At 46.8% G+C, this 26,770-nt stretch overlaps 1 protein-coding gene across 2 annotated transcripts; it reads left to right on the forward strand.

The window, feature by feature from the left end:
* The first annotated feature begins 14,922 nt into the window (after window positions 1-14,922).
* smad6.2.L (SMAD family member 6, gene 2 L homeolog) lies at window positions 14,923-22,293 on the forward strand. Of its 2 annotated transcripts, XM_041573843.1 has the most exons (5): window positions 14,923-15,017; window positions 19,414-19,509; window positions 19,666-20,138; window positions 20,270-20,386; window positions 20,684-22,293. In XM_041573843.1, the coding sequence occupies exons 3-5, from the start codon at window positions 19,718-19,720 to the stop codon at window positions 21,259-21,261; spliced, it is 1,116 nt and encodes a 371-aa protein (XP_041429777.1). In that variant the 5' UTR covers window positions 14,923-15,017; window positions 19,414-19,509; window positions 19,666-19,717; the 3' UTR covers window positions 21,262-22,293. The 2 variants fall into 2 exon arrangements, with proteins under 2 accessions (XP_041429777.1, XP_041429778.1); XM_041573844.1 differs by lacking the exon at window positions 19,414-19,509 and having other exon boundaries at window positions 14,932-15,017.
* The last annotated feature ends 4,477 nt before the right edge of the window (window positions 22,294-26,770 follow it).

Raw genomic sequence — 26,770 nt, forward strand, 5'->3', positions numbered from 1 at the left:
TTCTGCAGGAGCAGCACTATTAACTGATACATTTTGTAAAAAGAAAAGTTTTCCCACAACAGAATCTCTGTGTATTTATTACTTTGCTATTTATGCTAGGGATGCACCGAATCCAGGATTCTTAGCCTTAGCATGCCCACCTGCACCCACATTTATACAAAGTGCCATGCTCAACAAATGCCATTAGTGTAACATAAATGTTTCCTGAGTTCCACCAAATTCTCTCCTATTAACCAGTGAAGTGCAGTGTTACATCCCAGCAGCAGAGGGCGATATTGCTTCATTGGGCTTTAGATTAGAAACCCAATTTGGCTGGAAAACGGCCAACCTGCCACATGCTGGCTCTGTGCCCATGAAGGAGAGACCTGTGAGGGTTGGGGAGCTCTGTACCCATGAAGGAGAGACATGTGAGGGTTGGGGAGCTCTGTGCCCATGAAGGAGAGACCTGTGAGGGTTGGGGAGCTCTGTGCCCATGAAGGAGAGACCTGTGAGGGTTGGGGAGTTCTGTGCCCATGAAGGAGAGACCTGTGAGGGTTGGGGGGCTCTGTGCCCATGAAGGAGAGACATATGAGGGTTGAGGAGCTCTGTGCCCATGAAGGAGAGACCTGTGAGGGTTGGGGAGCTCTGTGTCCATGAAGGAGAGACATGTGAGTGTTGAGGAGCTCTGTACCCATGAAGGAGAGACCTGTGAGGGTTGGGGAGCTCTGTGCCCATGAAGGAGAGACCTGTGAGGGTTGGGGAGCTCTGTGCCCATGAGGGAGAGACCTGTGAGGGTTGGGGGGCTCTGTACCAATGAAGGATAGACCTGTGAGGATCGGGGAGCTCTGTGCCCATGAAGGAGAGACATGTGAGGGTTGGGGAGCTCTGTGTCCATGAAGGAGAGACCTGTGAGGGTTGAGGAGCTCTGTGCCCATGAAGGAGAGACATGTGAGGGTTGAGGAGCTCTGTGCCCATGAAGGAGAGACATGTGAGGATTAGGAAGCTCTGTGTCCATGAAGGAGAGACATGTGAGTGTTGAGGAGCTCTGTGCCCATGAAGGAGAGACATGTGAGGGTTGGGGGCTCTGTGTCCATGAAGGAGAGACCTGTGAGGGTTGGGAGCTCTGTGCCCATGAAGGAGAGACATGTGAGGGTTGGGGAGCTCTGTGCCCATGAAGGAGAGACATATGAGGGTTGAGGAGCTCTGTGCCCATGAAGGAGAGACCTGTGAGGGTTGGGGAGCTCTGTGCCCATGAAGGAGAGACCTGTGAGGGTTGGGGAACTCTGTGTCCATGAAGGAGAGACATGTGAGGGTTGGGGAGTTCTGTGCCCATGAAGGAGAGACATGTGAGGGTTGGGGAGTTCTGTGCCCATGAAGGAGAGACCTGTGAGGGTTGGTGGGCTCTGTGCCCATGAAGGAGAGACATGTGAGGGTTGGGAGCTCTGTGCCCATGAAGAAGAGACATATGAGGGTTGGGGAGCTCTGTACCCATGAAGGAGAGACCTGTGAGGGTTGGGGAGCTCTGTGCCCATGAACGAGAGACCAGTGAAGGTTGAGGAGCTCTGTACCCATGAACGAGAGACCTGTGAGGGTTGGGGAGCTCTGTACCCATGAAGGAGAGACCTGTGAGGGTTGGGGAGCTCTGTGCCCATGAAGGAGAGACATGTGAAGGTTGGGGAGCTCTGTACCCATGAAGAAGTGACCTGTGAGGGTTGGGGAGCTCTGTGCCCATGAAGGAGAGACATGTGAGGGTTGGGGAGCTTTTTGCCCATGAAGGAGAGACCTGTGAGGGTTGGGGAGCTCTGTGCCCATGAAGGAGAGACCTGTGAGGGTTGGGGGCTCTGTGCCCATGAAGGAGAGACATGTGAGGGTTGGGGAGCTTTTTGCCCATGAAGGAGAGACCTGTGAGGGTTGGGGAGCTCTGTGCCCATGAAGGAGAGACCTGTGAGGGTTGGGGGCTCTGCGCCCATGAAGGAGAGACCTGTGAGGGTTGGGGAGCTCTGTGCCCATGAAGGAGAGACATGTGAAGGTTGGGGAGCTCTGTACCCATGAAGAAGTGACCTGTGAGGGTTGGGGAGCTCTGTGCCCATGAAGGAGAGACCTGTGAGGGATGGGGAGCTCTGTGCCCATGAAGGAGAGACATGTGAGGGTTGAGGAGCTCTGTACCCATGAAGGAGAGATTAGTGAGGGTTGGGGAGCTCTGTGCCCATGAAGGAGAGACCTGTGAGGGTTGGGGAGCTCTGTGCCCATGAAGGAGAGACCTGTGAGGGTTGGGGAGCTCTGTACCCATGAAGGAGAGACATGTGAGGGTTGGGGAGCTCTGTGCCCATGAAGAAGAGACATATGAGGGTTGGGGGGCTCTGTGCCCATGAAGGAGTGACCTGTGAGGGTTGAGGAGCTCTCTGCCCATGAAGAAGAGACATATGAGGGTTTGGGGGCTCTGTGCCCATGAAGGAGAGACATGTGAGGGTTGGGGAGCTCTGTGCCCATGAAGGAGAGACCTGTGAGGGTTGGGAATAGGAGACACTAACATGTGATTATTTTCTTGATGAATACATGATAATGAAGCAATATCGCCCTCTGCTGCTGGGATGTAAAACTGCACTTCACTGGTTAATAGGAGAGAATTTGATGGAACTCAGGAAACATTTATGTTACACTAATGGCATTTGTTGAGCATGGCACTTTGTATAAATGTGGGTGCAGGTGGGCATGCTAAGGCTAAGAATCCTGGATTCGGTGCATCCCTAGCATAAATAGCAAAGTAATAAATACACAGAGATTCTGTTGTGGGAAAACTTTTCTTTTTACAAAATGTATCAGTTAATAGTGCTGCTCCTGCAGAATTCTTCACTGAAATCAATTCTTCAAAAGAGCAAACAGATTTTTTTTTATATTTAATTTTAAAATCTGACACGGTGCTAGACATGTTTTTAGTTTCCCAGGTGCCCCCAGTCATGTGACTTGTGCTGTGATAATCCTCAGTTACTCTTTACTGCTGCGCTGCAAGTTGGAGTGATATCAGCCCTCTCCCTTCCACCCCCCCCCCAGCAGCAGAACAATGGGAAGGTAACCAGATAACACCTGACACCTGCATTTATAAAAATGCTCCCATGCCCCACCTTGTGGTAGATATGAGAGCAGCACTCCAAGTCTAGTTAACCCGTCACCAATCCTTCAGTTCCATTTAGTATTAGAAACAATAGCTTATCTGAAAGCAGTTCCATTGTGCAGTGCTGGCTCATTCTGAAAGCTCAGGATCAGGCACAATGACCTGACATGTCTCCTACTCACCAATATCACAACTAAAAATGCATTTATTAACTGAAGAATAACTTTTTAAATGGCAGAATGAATTACTTACAATGTAAACAGTGTCATCTGTGTCACCCCTAGACTTGTGTATAGTCTGTGTCACCCCTAGACTTGTGTATAGTCTGTGTCACCCCTAGACTTGTGTATAGTCTGTGTCACCCCTAGACTTGTGTATAGTCTGTGTCACCCCTAGACTTGTGTATAGTCTGTGTCACCCCTAGACTTGTATATAGTCTGTGTCACCCCTAGACTTGTGTATAGTCTGTGGCACAGAGCCCCCCAACCCTCACAGGTCTCTCCTTCATGGGCACAGAGCTCCCCAACCCTCACATGTCTCTCCTTCATGGGCACAGAGCTCCCCAACCCTCACATGTCTCTCCTTCATGGGCACAGAGCTCCCCAACCCTCACATGTCTCTCCTTCATGGGCACAGAGCTCCCCAACCCTCACATGTCTCTCCTTCATGGGCACAGAGCTCCCCAACCCTCACAGGTCTCTCCTTCATGGGCACAGAGCTCCCCAACCCTCACAGATCTCTCCTTCATGGGCACAGAGCTCCCCAACCCTCACATGTCTCTCCTTCATGGGCACAGAGCTCCCCAACCCTCACAGGTCTCTCCTTCATGGGCACAGAGCTCCCCAACCCTCACATGTCTCTCCTTCATGGGCACAGAGCTCTGCAACCCTCACATGTCTCTCCTTCATGGGCACAGAGCTCCCCAACCCTCACATGTCTCTCCTTCATGGACACAGAGCTCCCCAACCCTCACATGTCTCTCCTTCATGGGCACAGAGCTCCCCAACCCTCACAGATCTCTCCTTCATGGGCACAGAGCTCCCCAACCCTCACATGTCTCTCCTTCATGGACACAGAGCTCCCCAACCCTCACATGTCTCTCCTTCATGGGCACAGAGCTCCCCAACCCTCACATGTCTCTCCTTCATGGGCACAGAGCTCCCCAACCCTCACAGGTCTCTCCTTCATGGGCACAGAGCTCCCCAACCCTCACAGGTCTCTCCTTCATGGGCACAGAGCTCCCCAACCCTCACAGGTCTCTCCTTCATGGGCACAGAGCCAGCATGTGGCAGGTTGGCCGTTTTCCAGCCAAATTGGGTTTCTAATCTAAAGCCCAAGCAGGTTTAAAAAGTACAAACTAGCCAAAGTACAGATTTGGGCTACTTTTTGGGCCTTTGACTAGTTTGTACTTTGGAATCTAGCCAAAGTTTTTTTTCTTGCCCAAATTTGCCAGGCCTGCCTCTTCCAATGCATGTTGGGAAATGTAGTTTTTGCCAAGTGTAATGTAAGACTACAATACCCAGCATGCAATGGGACTGACTTGTGTAGAAGTCTGGAGTTACCACATTTTGGGTTCTGTACCCCAGTCTCCCGTCCCTCTTGACATTTTCCAATGACTTTCCTCAATTTGGGGGCAAAAATCTTCTGGCAACCAAAATGTCTAGAGGTTTAGCTGTTTTACTAATATTTATTTAAAGTGTATTTGTATTAGGGCCTTATGGGGCGTCCCGTGAAGCAGCCAATCAGAGGGCAGTACGTAGTGACGCGTGGGAGTTTTACACACAGGCCACACAATCAGCGACAGAAATAAAGATGTAAATAAAGCGCGAGGGGGAAGGAAGCGGAGGGAGGGGAGGCCGGGGCTGGGACATTCCACTTGGGACAAATTGGGAACAATTCCCGCGCTCGGCTCGTGCTCCTGTCACAAGGGGGCGGGGCCAAGTAGCACAACGTGACGGACCCAGTGGCGCCTCCCACTGATAAGGAAGTGAATCTAAACACAAATGAAAGGGCTGAGGAGAGAGGAAATTCCAGGCCCTGAATAGAGCGAGGGACATAGCCGACCCCTCCCTCCTCCTCCTCTAGGGACCGTCAGACTGGCGACTTTGTTATCACTCGGTCACATGGGACTGTGGGGACAAACCAAAGGGCACGGACCTGTCTATTCTCTGTGTCACCCCTAGACTTGTGTATAATCTGTGTCACCCCTAGACTTGTGTATAGTCTGTGTCACCCCTAGACTTGTGTATAGTCTGTGTCACCCCTAGACTTGTGTATAATCTGTGTCACCCCTAGACTTGTGTATAATCTGTGTCACCCCTAGACTTGTGTATAATCTGTGTCACCCCTAGACTTGTGTATAGTCTGTGTCACCCCTAGACTTGTGTATAATCTGTGTCACCCCTAGACTTGTGTATAATCTGTGTCACCCCTAGACTTGTGTATAATCTGTGTCACCCCTAGACTTGTGTATAATCTGTGTCACCCCTAGACTTGTGTATAATCTGTGTCACCCCTAGACTTGTGTATAATCTGTGTCACCCCTAGACTTGTGTATAGTCTGTGTCACCCCTAGACTTGTATATAGTCTGTGTCACCCCTAGACTTGTGTATAATCTGTGTCACCCCTAGACTTGTGTATAATCTGTGTCACCCCTAGACTTGTGTATAATCTGTGTCACCCCTAGACTTGTGTATAGTCTGTGTCACCCCTAGACTTGTGTATAGTCTGTGTCACCCCTAGACTTGTGTATAGTCTGTGTCACCCCTAGACTTGTGTATAGTCTGTGTCACCCCTAGACTTGTGTATAGTCTGTGTCACCCCTAGACTTGTGTATAGTCTGTGTCACCCCTAGACTTGTGTATAGTCTGTGTCACCCCTAGACTTGTGTATAGTCCTGTGTCACCCTAGACTTGTGTATAGTCTGTGTCACCCCTAGACTTGTGTATAGTCTGTGTCACCCCTAGACTTGTGTATAGTCTGTCACCCCTAGACTTGTGTATAATCTGTGTCACCCCTAGACTTGTATATAGTCTGTGTCACCCCTAGACTTGTGTATAGTCTGTGTCACCCCTAGACTTGTGTATAGTCTGTGTCACCCCTAGACTTGTATATAGTCTGTGTCACCCCTAGACTTGTGTATAGTCTGTGTCACCCCTAGACTTGTATATAGTCTGTGTCACCCCTAGACTTGTGTATAGTCTGTGTCACCCCTAGACTTGTATATAGTCTGTGTCACCCCTAGACTTGTGTATAGTCTGTGTCACCCCTAGACTTGTGTATAGTCTGTGTCACCCCTAGACTTGTGTATAATCTGTGTCACCCCTAGACTTGTATATAGTCTGTGTCACCCCTAGACTTGTGTATAATCTGTGTCACCCCTAGACTTGTGTATAGTCTGTGTCACCCCTAGACTTGTGTATAGTCTGTGTCACCCCTAGACTTGTGTATAATCTGTGTCACCCCTAGACTTGTGTATAATCTGTGTCACCCCTAGACTTGTGTATAGTCTGTGTAACCCCTAGACTTGTGTATAGTCTGTGTCACCCCATGACTTGTGTATAGTCTGTGTCACCCCTAGACTTGTGTATAATCTGTGTCACCCCTAGACTTGTGTATAGTCTGTGTCACCCCTAGACTTGTGTATAGTCTGTGTCACCCCTAGACTTGTGTATAATCTGTGTCACCCCTAGACTTGTGTATAGTCTGTGTCACCCCTTAGACTTGTGTATAATCTGTGTCACCCCTAGACTTGTATATAGTCTGTGTCACCCCTAGACTTGTGTATAGTCTGTGTCACCCCTAGACTTGTGTATAGTCTGTGTCACCCCTAGACTTGTGTATAATCTGTGTCACCCCTAGACTTGTGTATAATCTGTGTCACCCCTAGACTTGTGTATAGTCTGTGTCACCCCTAGACTTGTGTATAATCTGTGTCACCCCTAGACTTGTGTATAATCTGTGTCACCCCTAGACTTGTGTATAGTCTGTGTAACCCCTAGACTTGTGTATAGTCTGTGTCACCCCATGACTTGTGTATAATCTGTGTCACCCCTAGACTTGTGTATAGTCTGTGTCACCCCTAGACTTGTGTATAGTCTGTGTCACCCCTAGACTTGTGTATAGTCTGTGTCACCCCTAGACTTTGTGTATAGTCTGTGTCACCCCTTAGACTTGTGTATAGTCTGTGTCACCCCATGACTTGGTGTTTAGTCTGTCACCCCTAAACTTGTGTATAGTCTGTGTCACCCCTAGACTTGTATATAGTCTGTGTCACCCCTAGACTTGTGTATAGTCTGTGTCACCCCTAGACTTGTGTATAGTCTGTGTCACCCCTAGACTTGTGTATAGTCTGTGTCACCCCTAGACTTGTCACCCCTAGACTTGTGTATAGTCTGTGTCACCCCTAGACTTGTGTTAGTCTGTGTCACCCCTAGACTTGTGTATAGTCTGTGTCACCACCTAGACTTGTGTATAGTCTGTGTCACCCCCCATGACTTGTGTATAGTCTGTGTCACCCCCTAGACTTGGTATATAGTCTGTGTCACCCCTAGACTTGTGTATAGTCTGTGTCACCCTAGACTTGTATATAGTCTGTGTCACCCCTAGACTTGTGTATAGTCTGTGTCACCCCTAGACTTGTGTATAGTCTGTGTCACCCCTAGACTTGTATATAGTCTGTGGTCAACGCCCTAGACTGTGTAATAGTCTGTGGTCACCCCAACTATGGCACCCCTTGTGTATAGTCTGTGTCACCCCTAGACTTGTATTAGTCTGTGTGTATAGTCTGTGTCACCCCTAGACTTGTGTATAGTCTGTGTCACCCTAGACTTGTGTATAGTCTGTGTCACCCCTAGACTTGTGTATAGTCTGTGCACCCCTAGACTTGTGTATAGTCTGTGTCACCCCTAGACTTGTGTATAGTCTGTGTCACCCCTAGACTTGTATACAACAACTAGTCTGTGTCACCCCTAGACTTGTGTATAGTCTGTGTCACCCCTAGACTTGTGTATAGTCTGTGTCACCCCTAGACTTGTATATAGTCTGTGTCACCCCTAGACTTGTGTATAGTCTGTGTCACCCCTAGACTTGTATATAGTCTGTGTCACCCCTAGACTTGTGTATAGTCTGTGTCACCCCTAGACTTGTATATAGTCTGTGTCACCCCTAGACTTGTGTATAGTCTGTGTCACCCCTAGACTTGTGTATAGTCTGTGTCACCCCTAGACTTGAGTATAGTCTGTGTCACCCCTAGACTTGTGTATAATCTGTGTCACCCCTAGACTTGTGTATAGTCTGTGTCACCCCTAGACTTGTATATAATCTGTGTCACCCCTAGACATGTGTATAGTCTGTGTCACCCCTAGACTTGTGTATAATCTGTGGTCCACCCCTAGATTTGTGTATAGTCTGTGTCACCCCCTAGACTTGTGTATAGTCTGTGTCACCCCTAGACTTGTGTATAATCTGTGGTCACCCCTAGACTTGTGTATAGTCTGTGTCACCCCTAGACTTGTGTATAATCTGTGTCACCCCTAGACTTGTATATAGTCTGTGTCAACCCCTAGACTTGTGTATAATCTGTGTCACCCCTAGACTTGTGTATAGTCTGTGTCACCCCTAGACTTGTGTATAAGTCTGTGTCACCCCTAGACTTGTGTATAATCTGTGTCACCCCTAGACTTGTGTATAATCTGTGTCACCCCTAGACTTGTGTATAGTCTGTGTCAACCCCTAGACTGAATTGCCCCTTGTGTATAGTCTGTGTCACCCCATGACTTGTGTATAGTCTGTGTCACCCCTAGACTTGTGTATAGTCTGTGTCACCCTAGACTTGTGTATAGTCTGTGTCACCCCCTAGACTTGTGTATGTCTGTGTCACCCCTAGACTTGTGTATAGTCTGCTTGTTGTCACCCCTAGACTTGTGTATAATCTGTGTCACCCCTAGACTTGTGTATAGTCTGTGTCACCCCCTTAGACTTGTGTATAATCTGTGTCACCCCCTAGACTTTGTATATAGTCTGTGTCACCCCTAGACTTGTGGTATAGTCTGTGTCACCCCCTAGACTTGTGTATAATCTGTGTCACCCCTAGACTTGTGTATAGTCTGTGTCACCCCTAGACTTGTGTATAATCTGTGTCACCCCTAGACTTGTGTATAATCTGTGTCACCCTAGACTGTGTCACCCTAGACTTGTGTATAGTCTGTGTCACCCCTAGACTTGTGTATAATCTGTGTCACCCCATAGACTTGTGTACTGTGTAACCCCTAGACTTGTGTATAGTCTGTGTCACCCTGACTTGTGTATAATCTGTGTCACCCCTAGACTTGTGTTATAGTCTGTGTCACCCTAGACTTATAGTCTGTGTCACCCCTAGACTTGTGTATAGTCTGTGTCACCCCTAGACTTGTGTATAGTCTGTGTCACCCCTAGACTTGTGTATAGTCTGTGTCACCCCATGACTTGTGTATAGTCTGTCACCCCTAAACTTGTGTATAGTCTGTGTCACCCCTAGACTTGTATATAGTCTGTGTCACCCCTAGACTTGTGTATAGTCTGTGTCACCCCTAGACTTGTGTATAGTCTGTGTCACCCCTAGACTTGTGTATAGTCTGTGTCACCCCTAGACTTGTCACCCCTAGACTTGTGTATAGTCTGTGTCACCCCTAGACTTGTGTATAGTCTGTGTCACCCCTAGACTTGTGTATAGTCTGTGTCACCCCTAGACTTGTGTATAGTCTGTGTCACCCCATGACTTGTGTATAGTCTGTGTCACCCCTAGACTTGTATATAGTCTGTGTCACCCCTAGACTTGTGTATAGTCTGTGTCACCCCTAGACTTGTATATAGTCTGTGTCACCCCTAGACTTGTGTATAGTCTGTGTCACCCCTAGACTTGTGTATAGTCCTGGTGTCACCCCTAGACTTGTATTAGTCTGTGTCACCCCTAGACTTGTGTATAAGTCTGTGTCACCCCTAGACTTGTGTATAGTCTGTGTCACCCATGACTTGTGTATAGTCTGTGTCACCCCTAGACTTGTATATAGTCTGTGTCACCCCTAGACTTGTGTATAGTCTGTGTCACCCCTAGACTTGTATATAGTCTGTGTCACCCCTAGACTTGTGTATAGTCTGTGTCACCCCTAGACTTGTGTATAGTCTGTGTCACCCCTAGACTTGTATATAGTCTGTGTCACCCCTAGACTTGTGTATAGTCTGTGTCACCCCTAGACTTGTGTATAATCTGTGTCACCCCATGACTTGTGTATAGTCGGTGCCACCCTGGGCTAGTTATATAATCTAGTGACTGGTGTGCCATGTAATTGTGGGTAAAGTGCCCCCCAGTCCTCGCTGACCCCTAACTAATCCTTCTGTCACTTTCCCTCGACTCGTTTTCTCCTTTGAATCCCCCCCCAGCCCCACAAGACTTGTTGGTCCCTCTCGCCCCCCCGCTGCCAGTCTGTGCCACGCAGGGCTCTCTGCCAGTCTGTCTCCGTCACTCACTTTACTGCAGATAAAGATCCGGGTCTCTCAGAGCTGAGGAAACTGTCCCTGCTGGGCCCAGACTGGCTGGAGCTTTACTGGGGGGTCGTCCACGAGTGATGAAAGAAACAAATCCAATCATCCCTGTGACTGTACAGCAACTCTCTGCACCCCGTGTATCCCTGACAGTTTAACTCCCTGCACTCTGTGTATCCCTGAGAGTTTAACTCCCTGCACTCTGTGTATCCCTGAGAGTTTAACTCCCTGCACTCTGTGTATCCCTGAGAGTTTAACTCTCTGCACCCCGTGTATCCCTGACAGTTTAACTCCCTGCACTCTGTGTATCCCTGAGAGTTTAACTCCCTGCACTCTGTGTATCCCTGAGAGTTTAACTCCCTGCACCCCGTGTATTCCTGACAGTTTAACTCCCTGCACTCTGTGTATCCCTGAGAGTTTAACTCCCTGCACTCTGTGTATCCCTGAGAGTTTAACTCCCTGCACCCCGTGTATTCCTGACAGTTTAACTCCCTGCACCCTGTGTATCCCTGAGAGTTTTAACTCCCTGCACCCCATGTATGCCTTAGAGTTTATTTACCTGCACCCCGTGTATTCATGAGAGTTTAACTTTCTGCACCACGTTTATTCCTTGAAGTTTAATTCTCTGCAACCAGGGTATTGCTGGGAGTTTTTAATACATTAGTGATACTCAGAGTTCCCTGTATAACTCAGCCTGCAGCCTTGTGCCTTTATATGGTCACAGAACAACCCCTCAGTGACTTCTAATATCCTTATCATTTACAGTAGGGGGTATATTATCCCTTATAATACATGAGTGATACTCAGAGTTCCCTGTATAACTCAGCCTGCAGCCTTGTGCCTTTATATGGTCACAGAACAACCCCTCAGTGACTTCTAATATCCTTATCATTTACAGTAGGGGGTACATTATCCCTTATAATACATGAGTGATACTCAGAGTTCCCTGTATAACTCAGCCTGCAGCCTTGTGCCTTTATATGGTCACAGAACAACCCCTCAGTGACTTCTAATATCCTTATCATTTACAGTAGGGGGTACATTATCCCTTATAATACATGAGTGATACTCAGAGTTCCCTGTATAACTCAGCCTGCAGCCTTGTGTCTTTATATAGTCACAGAACAACCCCTCAGTGACTTCTAATATCCTTATCATTTACAGTAGGGGGTACATTATCCCTTATAATACATGAGTGATACTCAGAGTTCCCTGTATAACTCAGCCTGCAGCCTTGTGTCTTTATATGGTCACAGAACAACCCCTCAGTGACTTCTAATATCCTTATCATTTACAGTAGGGGGTACATTATCCCTTATAATACATGAGTGATACTCAGAGTTCCCTGTATAACTCAGCCTGCAGCCTTGTGCCTTTATATGGTCACAGACCCCTCAGTGACTTCTAATATCCTTTTCATTTACAGTAGGGGGTACATTGCCCCAGTTGTCAGTGCTAAGGTTGTACTCAGATAAATGAGCAGAAGGGAAATCATTAAAGACCCCAGTTGCCCCTGATGATCATCTCTATCCATTAACTCCCCTTGTCATTATAAGGATTTTGGATTAGGAAGGATTGTGGGTAATTGTGCTCCTGCCCCACCTTGGTGGGATCTATTGATTGACATTTAGCCGCTGGGAAGGAAGCGCAGGGAGGCTGAGGCTTTCCAGTCTGACATGAAGTGTTGGTTCTTGGGGGCCAAATGCAGATTCTTTTTTCTTCATGTTGTGAGTTGACTGAGTGAAATCCTTAGTAGAGATGATCATGGATAGTGGGGCTCTGGGTTGGGAATGGCACATTGTGTTGGTCAGTCCAGGCGTGTGGAGCTTAAATGCCATTGAGGGCCAATTTGAGAGAGAAAGTTTCAGTAAAGGCCACATCTGCCCAATTGGAGAGGAAATAAAGGAGTCAATAAGTGGGTAAATACACTTAATGTATTAGAACAGTCAGTGTGGGGGCAGGGAAAGGAGAGAGGGGCCACATGCAGCCCCCAAAAGAAGAAATGCCCTGTATGCATTATACATTGCACGTGGCCCTTACCCAGCATCCTCTTGTCTCTGCACAAACACCCTGTACACCTCCAATCAGCAGCACCCCGTATATAATACTGCACCACGGCTGCGGGTGGTGCACATTTGGGTCTGTAGGGCCGGTGCTGGGAGTTGGGCTGAGCAGGCGCCAGGCTGCTGTCCCTTATCTCCTGGGGAAGTCTGGAGCCGAGTAAACACAGTGGGGAAGGAAGTGAGTAGATAGAGTTCTGGTGAGCTTGTAACCCCTTGTGTGCCTTAACCATGGCTCTGTCACACCAGCCTACTATATATATATATACACACACACACACTGGCCTTGCACCCACCCCACACCTTGCACATTTATTCATTAATCGTAACAGAACCAATCCACTTACATTAGTACTAAGTTTGTAAACGGAGTGTCTAAATGTAGTGCAATGGTGCAAAGAGTTGTTCCATCGAAATAAAGTGCAAAAATGGATGTGTTGTGTATAAAGTGCATGAGTGAATGAGTTGGATATAAAGTGCAAGAGTGATTCCCCTGGATATAAAGGGCTCAAGTAGATGCCCTGGCTATAAAGTATGGAAGTGAATCCCCTGGACATAAAGTGCACATGTGATTCTCCTTGACATAAAGTGCATGAGCAGACCCCCCCCCTGGGCATAGAGTGCACAAGCGAACACTCTGGACATAAAGTGCACGAGCAAATGCCATGGATATAAAGTGCACAAGCAAAAACCCTGGGCATAAAATGCATGAACGAAACCCCTGGGCATAAAGTTCACAAGAGATTCCCATGGACATAAAGTGCATGAGTGATTCCCATCGACATAAAGTGCATAACTGGAACCCCCTGGACATAAAATGCACAATTGAACACCCTAGACATAAAGTGCACGAGCGAATGCCCTAGACATAAAGTGCACAAGTAAAGGCCCTGGACATAAAGTGCCCAAGTGAACGCCATGGACTTAAAGTGAATAAGTGCAGGCCCTGGAGATAAAGTGCATGAGCAAACACCATGGACATAAAGTGCACAAGCGGATTCCCCTGATCACAAGTACAATAGTGAAACCCCTGGGCATAAATTTAACTAGAGATTCCCATGGACATAAAGTGAATCAGTGATTCCCCTAGACATAATGAGCATGAGCAGAACCCCCTGGACATAAAGTGCACGAGTGAAACCCTTGGGCATAAAGTTCACAAGAGATTCCCATGGATATTAAGTGCACGAGCAGAACCCCCTGGACATAAAGTGCACAAGTGAAACCCTTGGGCATTAATTGCATGAGCAAAACCCCATGGCATAAAGTGCGTGAGAGATTCCCATGGACATTAAGTGCACAAGCAGAACCCCTTGGACATAAAGTGCACAAGCGATTCCCCTGGACATAAAGTGCACAAGTGAAACCCCTGGACATAAAGTTCCCAAGAGATTCCCATGGACATAAAGTGCACAAGCGAATGCCCTAGACATAAAGTACATGAGCGAATGTCCTGGACATAAAATACACAAACGGATTCCCCTGGACATAAAGTGCACTAGTGAAACCCTTGGGCATAAAGTGCATGAGCAAAACCACTGGGCATAAAGTTCACTAGAGATTCCCCTGGACATAAGTGCATTAGCGAATTCCCTGGATGTAAAGTGCAGGAGCAAACCCCCTGGACATAAAGTGCACAAGTGATTTCCCTTAACATAAAGTGCACAAACAGAACCCCCTGGACATAAAGTGCATGAGCAAAACCCCTGAACATAAAGTGCATGAGTGATTCTGCTGGACATGAAGTGCATGAGTGAATGCCCTGGACATATAGTGCACTAGCGAATCCCCTGCGTATAAAGTTCATGAGCAAAAACCTTGGACATAAAGTGCTTGAGTGAACACCATGGACATAAAAGTGCACGAGCGATTTCCCTGGACATAAAGTGCACGAGCGATTTCCCTGGACATAAAGTGCACGAGCGATTTCCCTGGACATAAAGTGCACGAGCGATTTCCCTGGACATAAAGTGCACGAGCGATTTCCCTGGACATTTAGTGCACGAGCGATTTCCCTGGACATAAAGTGCACGAGCGATTTCCCTGGACATAAAGTGCACGAGCAATTTTCCAGCCCCGGGGATATGAGAGTATTGTGCACAGAAGCTGTACAATGTGTTTCTCATGGGTGGGGGGCCCATATCTGCACCACTGGGTGCGCTGCCTGAGTGACAGGCTATTGTGGGTCAGTGACACGGGGGGGGGGTTGTCTGAAAGTGACGAATGGGAGGTGTCGGGGGTGGGGGGCAGGAAGTCTGTGGGTCGGTGTCTATGTGCCTCACAGCACAACCGCACACATGGGAGTCGCACACACAGCTGAGAAGTGAGAGAGTCGCTGATACTGGTGGGTACTTTGCTGGGCACTCAGGGGGGTTTTGGGGTCCTCTACTTGCCCCTGCTGCCCCCCCTATATTCATCTCTTCCCTGCACCCTCTTGCCCCCTACATTCATTATTCACTGCACCCTTCTAATTCTGTCTCCTGTATTTATCTACCCCTGCTCCTTTCTAATTCTTTCCCTGATAACCCTGCCCCCCATTCACCTGTTCCCCTGCACCTCTTAATCTGCACCCCCATATTCACCTGCCCCTCTTAATCTGCACCCCCATATTCACCTGCCCCTCTTAATCTGCACCCCCATATTCACCTGCCCCCTCTTAATCTGCACCCCCATATTCACCTGCCCCTCTTAATCTGCACCCCCATATTCACCTGCCCCTCTTAATCTGCACCCCCATATTCACCTGCCCCCTCTTCATCTGCCCGCTATATTCACCTGCTCCCCTGCCCCCTCTTAATCTGCACCCCCATATTCACCTGCCCCCCTGCCCCCTCTTAATCGGCACCCCCATATTCACCTGCTCCCCTGCCCCCTCTTAATCTGCACCCCCATATTAACCTGTTTCCTCTGCCCCCTCTAAACTGCACCCCCATATGTACCTGTTCCCCCTGCCCCTCTTAAACTGCACCCCCATATTCACCTATTCCCTGCACCTTCTAACTCCCGCTCCTTCAACTCCCTGAACCTCTCAAACTCAGGTACACTAGGCCCTTTGGCCCAGTTAAGGGATTTAAGCAAACAGTCATATGGACTCCCGACCCCCAAATGATATATGTGATTTACTCTCTCCCCCATATATTCAGGTACTCCCTGCACTCCTTTCATTGTGTGTCCATTTGTGTATCTATGTCAGGCTGCTTTTGTCTCTGCCCCCCATTATTATCCATTTCCTGCTCAATTGAAATCTGCACCCCTATATTTATTTACTTGCTGCTCCCCAATCCCTGTACTCTGTGAGCTAAACTTTCTGATCCTGCTCATTCTGTAACCTGTGTGTCTCATTATTGCAGTGTTACTAGTAATTATTTAAAGGGGAACTCCAGCTTCCAAACCAAAATTTGATAAAGAGGCCACATAACACAGAAACCCCCTAATATTCCCATCACAGTTACTGTGCATTTTCTATGCTGAAATCCAGCCGTGTAACAGTTCTTCTCTTTCTGTATCATATGAAATCCTGGCAGGGAAGGACTAAACACTGATGTTACACATTGTACTTACAGACACATGCAGGAACTACATTACCCACAATGCATTGCACTGGCATGTTCCTTATTGAAATCACATGTGCAGGGAATTGTGGGGTTTGGAGGATGCAGGCTGAGGACGGATACTGTTGATAAAAAATTAAAACAGTAGTCAGTCAGCTCAGCAAAGTAGTCAGACAGATCAGCAGGAGAGCAGGGGGCTGGGCTTAGGGAACTGTCAGAAACCATTACAAATCATGAAAAGTCCATATATTTTTGATTGGTGTATATTGCAGAGTTGCTTGAAATTAGGTTTACTTTTAAAAAAGCTTTAGTTATGTTTATGTGGAGTTCCCCTTTAACTTGCTGGTGCTGTTTAAATAAAGAAATAAATGATGATGATGATTGTCCCCCTAGATCAGTGTCTCTCTGTAAGGGAACCTTTCTGTCTCTGAATAACTTGCCCATATCTGCTCCATGTCATTAGTCCAACCCAGAACCACTTCTAAACTTTTGTTGGAATAATAAAAAGACAATGTGACACCTTCCGAGGGTCCGCTGGGGTCAAATACGTTTTGGTTTTTCTCTCTCTCTAGGATTGACTTCTCCTTTTCTTCCTTAACTTCCTATTTCTCAGGCTTTATATCTCGTTATATTCCTGGACTCCATAAATCTCAGCCCTTAGCTTTCCGTAGGTTCCTGGACTCCAAATATCTCTTATTTCCTAAAGCTCAGGCTTTATTTCTCCTTATTCTTCTGGACTCTGTGTTTTCAGGCTTTAGCTTTCCTTATGTTCCTTGACTCCATGTATCTCTGTCTTTATCTCTCCTGGACTCCATATAGCTCAGACTTTATCTCCCCTCATGTTCCAGGCTCCATACACCTCAGCCTGTATCTCATTATGTTCCTGCACTCCATACACCTCACCATAGTTTCCTTGACTCCATCCATCTTAGACTTAATCTTTCCTCATGTTTATGGACTCCATAGATCTCAGCCTTTATCTCTCCTTAAAGGGATCCTGTCATCGGAAAACATGTTTTTTTTTTAAACACATCAGTTAATAGTGCTGCTCCAGCAGAATTCTGCACTGAAATCCATTTCTCAAAAGAGCAAACAGATTTTTTTATATTCAATTTTGAAATCTGACATGGGGCTAGACATATTGTCAATTTCCCAGCTGCCCCTGGTCATGTGACTTGTGCCTGCACTTTAGGAGAGAAATGCTTTCTGGCAGGCTGCTGTTAGGCTGCTGGGGGGGAAAGGGAGGGGGGTGATATCACTCTAACTTGCAGTACAGCAGTAAAGAGTGACTGAAGCTTATCAGAACACAAGTCACATGACTGGGGGCAGCTGGGAAATTGACAATATGTTTAGCCCCATGTCAGATTTCAAAATTGAATATAAAAAAAATCTGTTTGCTCTTTTGAGAAATGGATTTCAGTGCAGAATTCTGCTGGAGCAGCACTATTAACTGATTCATTTTGAAAAAAAATTTTTTTCCCATGACTGGACTCCGTATATCTCAGGCATTATCTTTTCTTATAGACAAATACAAGATCCACTCAACCCATTATCAATATATTAAGGACGTTGAGACACTTTGTGCCTTAAGCTACTACAAATGCCTTACCCTTTAAACAAAACAGGAATTGTTGGTCCATATATTGCAATATATTTAATAATAAACTCATCCCATATCTGGCCAGTCCTACGCTCAATTTTATCTGATTCATTAAGAATTCAATTGCTTCATTATACATTTTACACAGGGACTAAGTTTTACCTGCAACTTACTTGCTGCTTTCTAAGTAAAACTCCCAAACTTGGCTGCCCTTTTATTGGCCACCAGTGGGATCACCTGACTATAGCTGGGAAGTTCATACATACTGTAAGTCTTCTCTCTACAACAGTTCCAGGACTCAATACATCTCAGCCATTATTTCTTCATAGACTATGGACTCCATACATCTCAGGCCTTAGTTTATCTTGAGTTCCTAGACTCCAAATATCCAAGGCTTTATCTTTCGTAATTTTTCTGGACTCCATACAACTCAGCCTTTATGCTTTCTTAGGTTTCTAGACTCAATATATCTAAGGCTTTATCTCTTTTTTATGTCCCCGGACTCCATACATCTCAGGCTTTAGCTCTTCTCAGCTATTATCTCTCCATAGATTCCTAGACACCATACACCTCGTGCTTTAGCTCTTCTAATGTTCCTGGACTCTATAAATTCTCTCTTCATCGTTCTTGGACTCCATACATCTCAGCCTTTATCTCTTCATCGTTCTTGGACTCCATACATCTCAGCCTTTATCTCTTCATCGTTCTTGGACTCCATACATCTCAGCCTTTATCTCTTCATCGGTTCTTGGACTCCATACATCTCAGCCTTTATCTCTTCATCGTTCTTGGACTCCATACATCTCAGCCTTTATCTCTTCATCGGGTCTTGGACTCCATACATCTCAGCCTTTATCTCTTCATCGGCTCTTGGACTCCATACATCTCAGCCTTTATCTCTTCATCGTTCTTGGACTCCATACATCTCAGCCTTTATCTCTTCATCGGTTCTTGGACTCCATACATCTCAGCCTTTATCTCTTCATTGTTCTTGGACTCCATACATCTCAGCCTTTATCTCTTCATCGGGTCTTGGACTCCATACATCTCAGCCTTTATCTCTTCATCGGCTCTTGGACTCCATACATCTCAGCCTTTATCTCTTCATCGGTTCTTGGACTCCATACATCTCAGCCTTTATCTCTTCATCGGTTCTTGGACTCCATACATCTCAGCCTTTAACTCTTCATCGGTTCTTGGACTCCATACATCTCAGCCTTTATCTCTTCATCGGTTCTTGGACTCCATACATCTCAGCCTTTATCTCTTCATCGGCTCTTGGACTCCATACATCTCAGCCTTTATCTCACCCTCTATGTCTCCTCTGTTTGTGGACTCTAAACATCCCATCTCTCCACAGGTTCCTCTAAGCTCTGGCCCCTCCTCAGTTGCACATGTGATCAGCACTGCATAAATTCCCCGTTATCTGTGTGAGTTTATCCAGATTGTAAGCTCTTTGGGCAAGATCCCTCTCAATGTTTTATATTAGCACCGTACAACTATTTCCCAGCATGTAACATACAGTTCCACCTTCGCTTTGTAGGACTAAGGGACCATTATGACTTACCACTTGTGCATTATATTGGCAGGGGATGGAGACTATACACTAATCCACTTACCGACATGGAGGGTATCGGGCCCATTTGGAAGTCCCAGTAGATCGGTGTCTTATTTGGATATTTCAGGCAAGTGGGAATCAGGATTTAAAGAGACAATCGCCTGATATATACACAAAGTTTGTCTTACATATACTTCCTTTACATTGGCTGCACAGTCGTAGTTGTACACATGGGTGAGAGCCGCCATATTGTTTCTGATCCTGGTTTCTGTTTATCACACAGCATATCTTGCCCCACAACCTCTGGGGTCCTGCCAATTGCCCATCTCCATCTTATGTTCCGTTCCCGCCGGTCTGTCTCTGCAAGGCAACTTTGGCGGCAGCGGTGCCTAGTGCCCAGCCGGGGTCAGGGGGAGGGGGCGCCCCCCAGCCCCGAGGATCTACAGAATGCCCTGCGGCCTGCAGCCCACCAGCTCTTCAAGAAACTGAAGGATGAGCAGCTGTGGCAGTTGGCGGAGGCGCTGGAGAGCAGGGGATCCTGGGAATGTGGGTGTGTCTTTTTACCATGGGATTCACGGAGCGGGAAGCAGCCATTGCCCCCCCACGTGCTCCTGTGCAAACTCTATCGCTGGCCGGACCTTCGCCATGGGGCCGAGCTCAAGAGATTGATCCAATGTGAGAGTTTCTGGAGGAAGAGCGGAGAGGGGACGTCCCTGTGCTGTAACCCCTACCACTTCAGCCGGCTGGCAGCTCCAGGTCTGCAGGGGATGCTGGGAACTGGGAATTCACTGCCCCATCATGTCTACCTGTGCCATGTCTGGGGGGAACCATTGCCTTTCCTGCACCATTGTCCTCCACTATTACCTTCTTTCTCCCCTTTATTGCAGATTCATCCTCCCCATTATCCATTAAAGCACGGGACCTTCCTCGGTTCTTCCTTGGAGATACCCCCATTGCCCGGTCAGTCCAGGGGGGCAAGATAAGCAGCATTCGAGGTCGTCAGGGTAAGTAGATAATGCACTTGCCCAAGGAGTTTGCAGTCTGGTTGTATAGACCTGTTGGGAATTTCAGGGAAGGTATAAAGCCTTCTCCAATTGTGACTACTGATGAATGGGTTGTCCCTGAACCCTTAGGTTTTCCCACAGTCGAACATATTAAATCCAATGTGCCTCTAAGGGTGAGGTTCTGATGAGTATATGAGTATAGTTTCTTCTACTGGACCCAAAGTAGCTGGGGTATCCCTGGGGGCATGATATTCTGTAAGTGTTGCCTCACTTGGGTCTCCTCCTTTTCCTCCTCAGACACTACTCTGTCCCGAAGTACCAACAGGGATGGCTACTGGTGCAAACTGGCATACTGGGAACACAGGACCCGAGTGGGACGACTCTACAACGTGAGCGAGCCTTCTGTCAACATTTTCCATGACCTTCCAAAGGGGAGCGGGTTCTGCCTGGGTTACCTACACTCTGAAACCCGTAACGAGACGGTGAGGCGCACTCGGAAGAAGATTGGTCAGGGCCTGACCCTTAGTCGTGAGCACGATGGCATCTGGGTCTATAATCGCAGTGAGCACCCCATCTTTGTCAACTCCCCCACTCTGGCTCCGGTGAGTGGCCGTGGGCAGTCGGTCTACAAAGTGCTGCCAGGATACTCCATCAAAGTGTTTGACTCTGAGCAAGGGGTCAGCATGTCCGGTTACAATTACCTGGGGGATGGGCCCTGTGACCCCCACAGTGTGCGCATCAGCTTTGCTAAGGGCTGGGGGTCTTCATACTCCCGGCAGTTCATAACCTCCTGCCCATGCTGGCTGGAAATTCTCCTTAGCCCCTCAAGGTATTCAAGAGATGAGAGTATCTCCACAAGGAACCATGTCATGTAGGCTCCATAATGAAAAGAAGACTACCCCCCCAAGGCCAACTACCAATGAAACCTGGGGGATGATGTGTGACCTGCTGAACCCATGAGAGATGTGTTGGTTGAGCATCATTGAAGGATCTCTGACCTCTTCAATCATCTAAAGGTTCCTCATGGGAACAGACATCCATGTTTCCATATTGTTCCTCCTTAACATCGGCAGCATCCAGACCCCCAGGTCCCGAAACCTTTACTAAAAGAGGTGCCAACATGGAGCCCATTAAGTGCCCCAACTTTGTGCCAGATTAGGTCTTCTTCTTACTTCTTCTTCTGACTCCACTCTTTGTCCCGTATCAGCCGACCAGTCTCTCTGAATTCTTTACAGTCCCACAAGATCCTGTAGAACCATACACTCGACTGATCCATAGACTTGTCTTACCTGTGTAATGAAGCTGCAGCCGTTGCACCTGGAGCTGTGCCCTCCATACCCTCAAATCTGTACCCCAAATTTACTATGCAGTATGCATTATCTTCAAGCAGTTGTTTCCCAGAATCCTTTGCTATGTTTCAGTTTGGTGTGCACTCTGATTGGATAATGGTTTTTGATTGCATTTGTCTGGGACCAATAATTCCACGCCTGGTCACCTGGGAGTGTCCTATAGAGCTGCAGAACTGAGTGAGAACAAGCCAATCACAGGCCTTCTCTTCATTCCATTGGACAAATCTTCATAGCAAACTTTCCATGGGCCCATCAGGGGTCATCTTTGCAGCAAGGGGGAGGGGGACAGTTCAGCTGCCCAATCATAGATGAGGTTTTGAGTTGGGGGGGTAAAGAATGTGTGAGTAGATCTGGGAAAGCTGTTTTCCTTAACATGCTGTTGAACTACAACTCCCAGTATCTGCCATCAGCCAATGAGAAGTGTAGTTCAGTGAGCCCAAGTAGGTCGTGGGAAGTGAGAAGGTAATTAGGAAGGTGAAGAGACGTAAGTGGGAAGGGGTGAGTGTCCGGGCCGAGCACTTGGGGAGAGGAGGGAAAGTGAATAGAAGGAAATGGGGGTAATAACTAGGGGCATCGACTCCTCTGAACCCCCACCCCACCTTGCTTGGCATGAAAGGAATTATGTGCAAGTGATATTAGGAAGCTATTACTAGAGCTATTACTAGAGCTATTACTAGAGCTATTACTAGAGCTATTACTAGATCAGTTCTTTCCATGAGATCATTACTAACTGTCAGCACAAGGGGGCAGCACTGAGCCGCAGCTGAAATCTCTACTCGCTGTGTTGTTAACCTTCCTTGGCATATAGTTGCTACACAGCAGCTTATTTATATGAACTATAGTAGAGTGTCACCAGTTGTACCAGTGCAGGGCAACAGCACATTATATAGTCATTACTCGAAATACTTTCATTTTTTGAAGTTACTGTTCCTTTAATAGGTTTTGTGTTAAAGGGGTGGTTCACTTTTACTTTTAGTATGTTATAGAATGGCCAATTCTAAACCACTTTTCCATTGGTTTTTATTATATAATTTTTATAGTTTTATAATTATTTGCCTTTTTCCTCTGACTCTTTCCAGCTTTCTAATGGAGGTCGCTGACCCCATCTAAAATCAAATAAGACTACAATGTATTGTTATTGTTACTTTTTATTACTGATCCTTCTATTCAGGCCTCTCCTATTCATATTCCAGTCTCTTATTCAAATCAGTGCATGGTTGCTAGGGGAATTTGGACCCTAGCAACCAGATGGCTGAAATTGCAAACTGGAGAGCTGCTGAATAAAAAGCTAAATAAGTCAAAAACCACAAATAATAAAACATGAAAACCAATTGCAAATTGAATATCAATCTCTACATCATACTAACAGTTAATTTAAAGGTGAACAACCCCTTTAAGTGCAATTAAATCGGAATAATGTGGGAATAATGAGGGTGGGAGGGGCTGTCTCACATCTGTGTAACCAAAGTATTAATAGTATCATTATGATATAACTATGTTACATTGTATCACTATATATATATATATGTATTACACTGTATGGCTTATTTATTCCCTTTATATGTCTGTGGGGAGAACTCTGCTCCTATTTTATAGGCCCCCCTCTATCATTCTCCCAAATTAGATTGTAAGCTCTTGAGGGCGGTGTTACTATAAACAACATTGTTATCACTGACACCAGTGTATTCCATTAAATTATTATATCCACTTGTGTGTCCTGTTCTGTGTGTGTGTTTATATATATATATATTTATGTGTGTGTGTTGGGAAACAAGAAAGTTTTGTCCTAAGCACAGAGTAAATGTGCCCCCTACAGTTTCCCTCTACCTCTCTCTCCCTTTCACTTCTCTCCCCTACTCACTATTCTCTCTCCCCTACTCACTATTCTCTCTCTCCACTACTCACTATTATTTCCCCCCCCACCCACTAGTCTCTCTCCCTCCACTCTTCTCTCTCTCTCTCTGATACTTACTATTCTCTCTCCCATACTCACTATTACTTTCTCCCATACTTACTATACTCTCTCCCTCCAACTCATTATTCTCTCTCTCCAACTCACTATTCTCTCTCCCCCTAGTCACTATTCTCTCTTTTCCCATTCTCACTATTCTCTTCCCCCTAGTCACTATTCTCTTCCCCCTAGTCACTATTCTCTTCCCCCTAGTCACTATTCTCTTCCCCCTAGTCACTATTCTCTTCCCCCTAGTCACTATTCTCTTCTCTCTAGTCACTATTCTGTCTCCCCCTACTCACTATTCTTTTCCCCCCTACTCACTATTCTCTCTCCCCTCTACTCACTATTCTTTTTCCCCCTACTCACTATTCTCTATTTTCCCATTCTCACTATTCTCTTCCATCTAGTCACTATTCTGTCTCCCCTACTCACTATTCTTTTTCCCCCCCTACTCACTATTCTCTCTCCCCTCTACTCACTATTCTCTCTCCCCTCTACTTACTATTCTCTTTCCCCCTACTTACTATTTTCTCTCCCCTACTCACTATTCTCTCTCCCCCTACTTACTATTCTCTCTCCCCTACTCACTATTCTCTCTCCCACTACTTACTATTCTCTCTTTTCATACTCACTCTACTCTCTCCCTCCTACTCACTATACTCTCTCCCCTACTCACTGTTCTCTCTCCTCCTACTCACTGTTCTCTCTCCCCTTACTCACTGTTCTCTCTCCCCCTACTCACTGTACTCTCCTTTACTCACTATTACTTACCCCCATAATTACTATACTCTCTCCCTCCAACTCACTATTCTCTCTCTCCAACTCACTATCTCCCCTATTCACTATCCTCTCCTCCTACTCACTGTTCTCTCTCCCCCTACTCACTATTACTTACCCCCATACTCACTATTCTCACTATATACTCACTATTCTCTCCCCGTAGTGTCTCTCCCGTACACACACTAGGCCCTGTGCACAATTCTGTCTCTGATCCTGTGTCTCCCCCCTTCCTTCCTCCTGTTCAATCTCAGCTTCGCTCTGGCTCCTGTAATGTGGGGGTCCTGCGGTTTGTACTAGATTTAGTAGCTGCGGTGGTGCAGCCGTGGGTTAGTAGTGGAAGTGGGGTGCTCTTGTGGAGGCGACTGATGCAGACGCTGTGGTTGGAGGGCTCTGGGGAGGATATGGGTGGGGGCTCATTCACCAACATCTGCAGCAGTTCCTGGGGGCTTGTGGTTACGGCTTCTATAAATGTCCCCAGAACTTGTCTGGCACTGGCCAATCAGGAGAGAGATGAGAGATAAGGTAACAAGACGCTGCCATACTGCTGCACACCTGCCCTTACTCACAGTCATTATACAGTCTGACGGGCCCACTCGCCTGCCAACTTACCTTCACTGCCACCCACTGGGTAAGTGTCGGCTTCCCCAGATGCCACAGAACTACAACTCCCACAATTCTGCCCAGCTGATTATACAGGAAACTGTGAAATACATATACTCACTCCTATACACTGCCCCTTTACTCACTCCTACCCCAATACACTTCCACTGTTCTTACTCATACCCCTATACACTTCCACTGTTCTTACTCCTACCCCTATACACTTCCACTGTACTCACTCCTACCCCTATACACTTCCACTGTACTCACTCCTACCCCTATACACTTCCACTGTTCTTACTCCTACCCCTATACACTTCCACTATTCTTACTCCTACCCCTATACACTGCCACTGTACTCACTCCTACCCCTATACACTTCCACTGTACTCACTCCTACCCCTAAACACTGACACTGTACTTACTCCTACCCCTATACATTGACACTGTACTTACTCCTACCCCTAAACACTGACACTGTACTCACTCCTACCCCTATACATTGACACTGTACTCACTCCTACCCCTATACATTGACACTGTACTTACTCCTACCCCTAAACACTGACACTGTACTCACTCCTACCCCTATATACTTACACTGTTCTTACTCATACCCCTATACAGTGACCCTTTACTCACTCCTATCCCTATACACTGCCACTGTACTCACTCCTACCCCTAAACACTGACACTGTACTTACTCCTACCCCTATACATTGACACTGTACTTACTCCTACCCCTAAACACTGACACTGTACTCACTCCTACCCCTATACATTGACACTGTACTCACTCCTACCCCTATACATTGACACTGTACTTACTCCTACCCCTAAACACTGACACTGTACTCACTCCTACCCCTATATACTTACACTGTTCTTACTCATACCCCTATACAGTGACCCTTTACTCACTCCTACCCCTATACACTGCCACTGTACTCACTCCTACCCCTATACACTGCCACTGTACTCACTCCTACCCCTATATACTGCCACTGTACTCACTCCTACCCCTATATACTGCCACTGTACTCACTCATACCCCTATGCACTTCCACTGTACTCACTCCTACCCCTAAACACTGACACTGTACTCACTCCTACCCCTATATACTTACACTGTTCTTACTCCTACCCCTATACATTGACACTGTACTTACTCCTACCCCTAAACACTGACACTATACTTACTCCTACCCCTATACACTGAACCTTTACTCACTCCTACCCCTATACACTTCCACTGTTCTTACTCCTACCGCTATACAGACACTGTACTTACTCCTACCCCTATACAATGACACTGTGCTCACTCCTACTCATACATACTATCACTGTAGTCAATCCTACCTCTAGACATTGTCACTGTACTACCCATAATCACTGTCAATGTAATTACTTCTACTCCTACATACTGACTACAACTCCCTGCACTTTGTGTTACGGTGTCACTGTACTTACTCCTAATCCTTAGCCAGTGGCACTACATTGGTCTAAAGTAGTACTGTCCAACTTCTGTGGTACCTAAGGGCCTATGTGCTGGAGGGCCGATAATGGAAGCCAGTGTTGACCACTCCCTGTTTTTAAACCACACCCACCTTAAATCACACCCACGTTACCACAAGACCATGTCCAATAGTGATGTGTGGGTTGGGCAAAACCCAAACCCGCCCTCCCTCCACCCACGCACGA

This window comes from Xenopus laevis, chromosome 8L (genome assembly GCF_017654675.1).
Source record: "Xenopus laevis strain J_2021 chromosome 8L, Xenopus_laevis_v10.1, whole genome shotgun sequence".
Lineage (NCBI taxonomy): Eukaryota > Metazoa > Chordata > Amphibia > Anura > Pipidae > Xenopus > Xenopus laevis.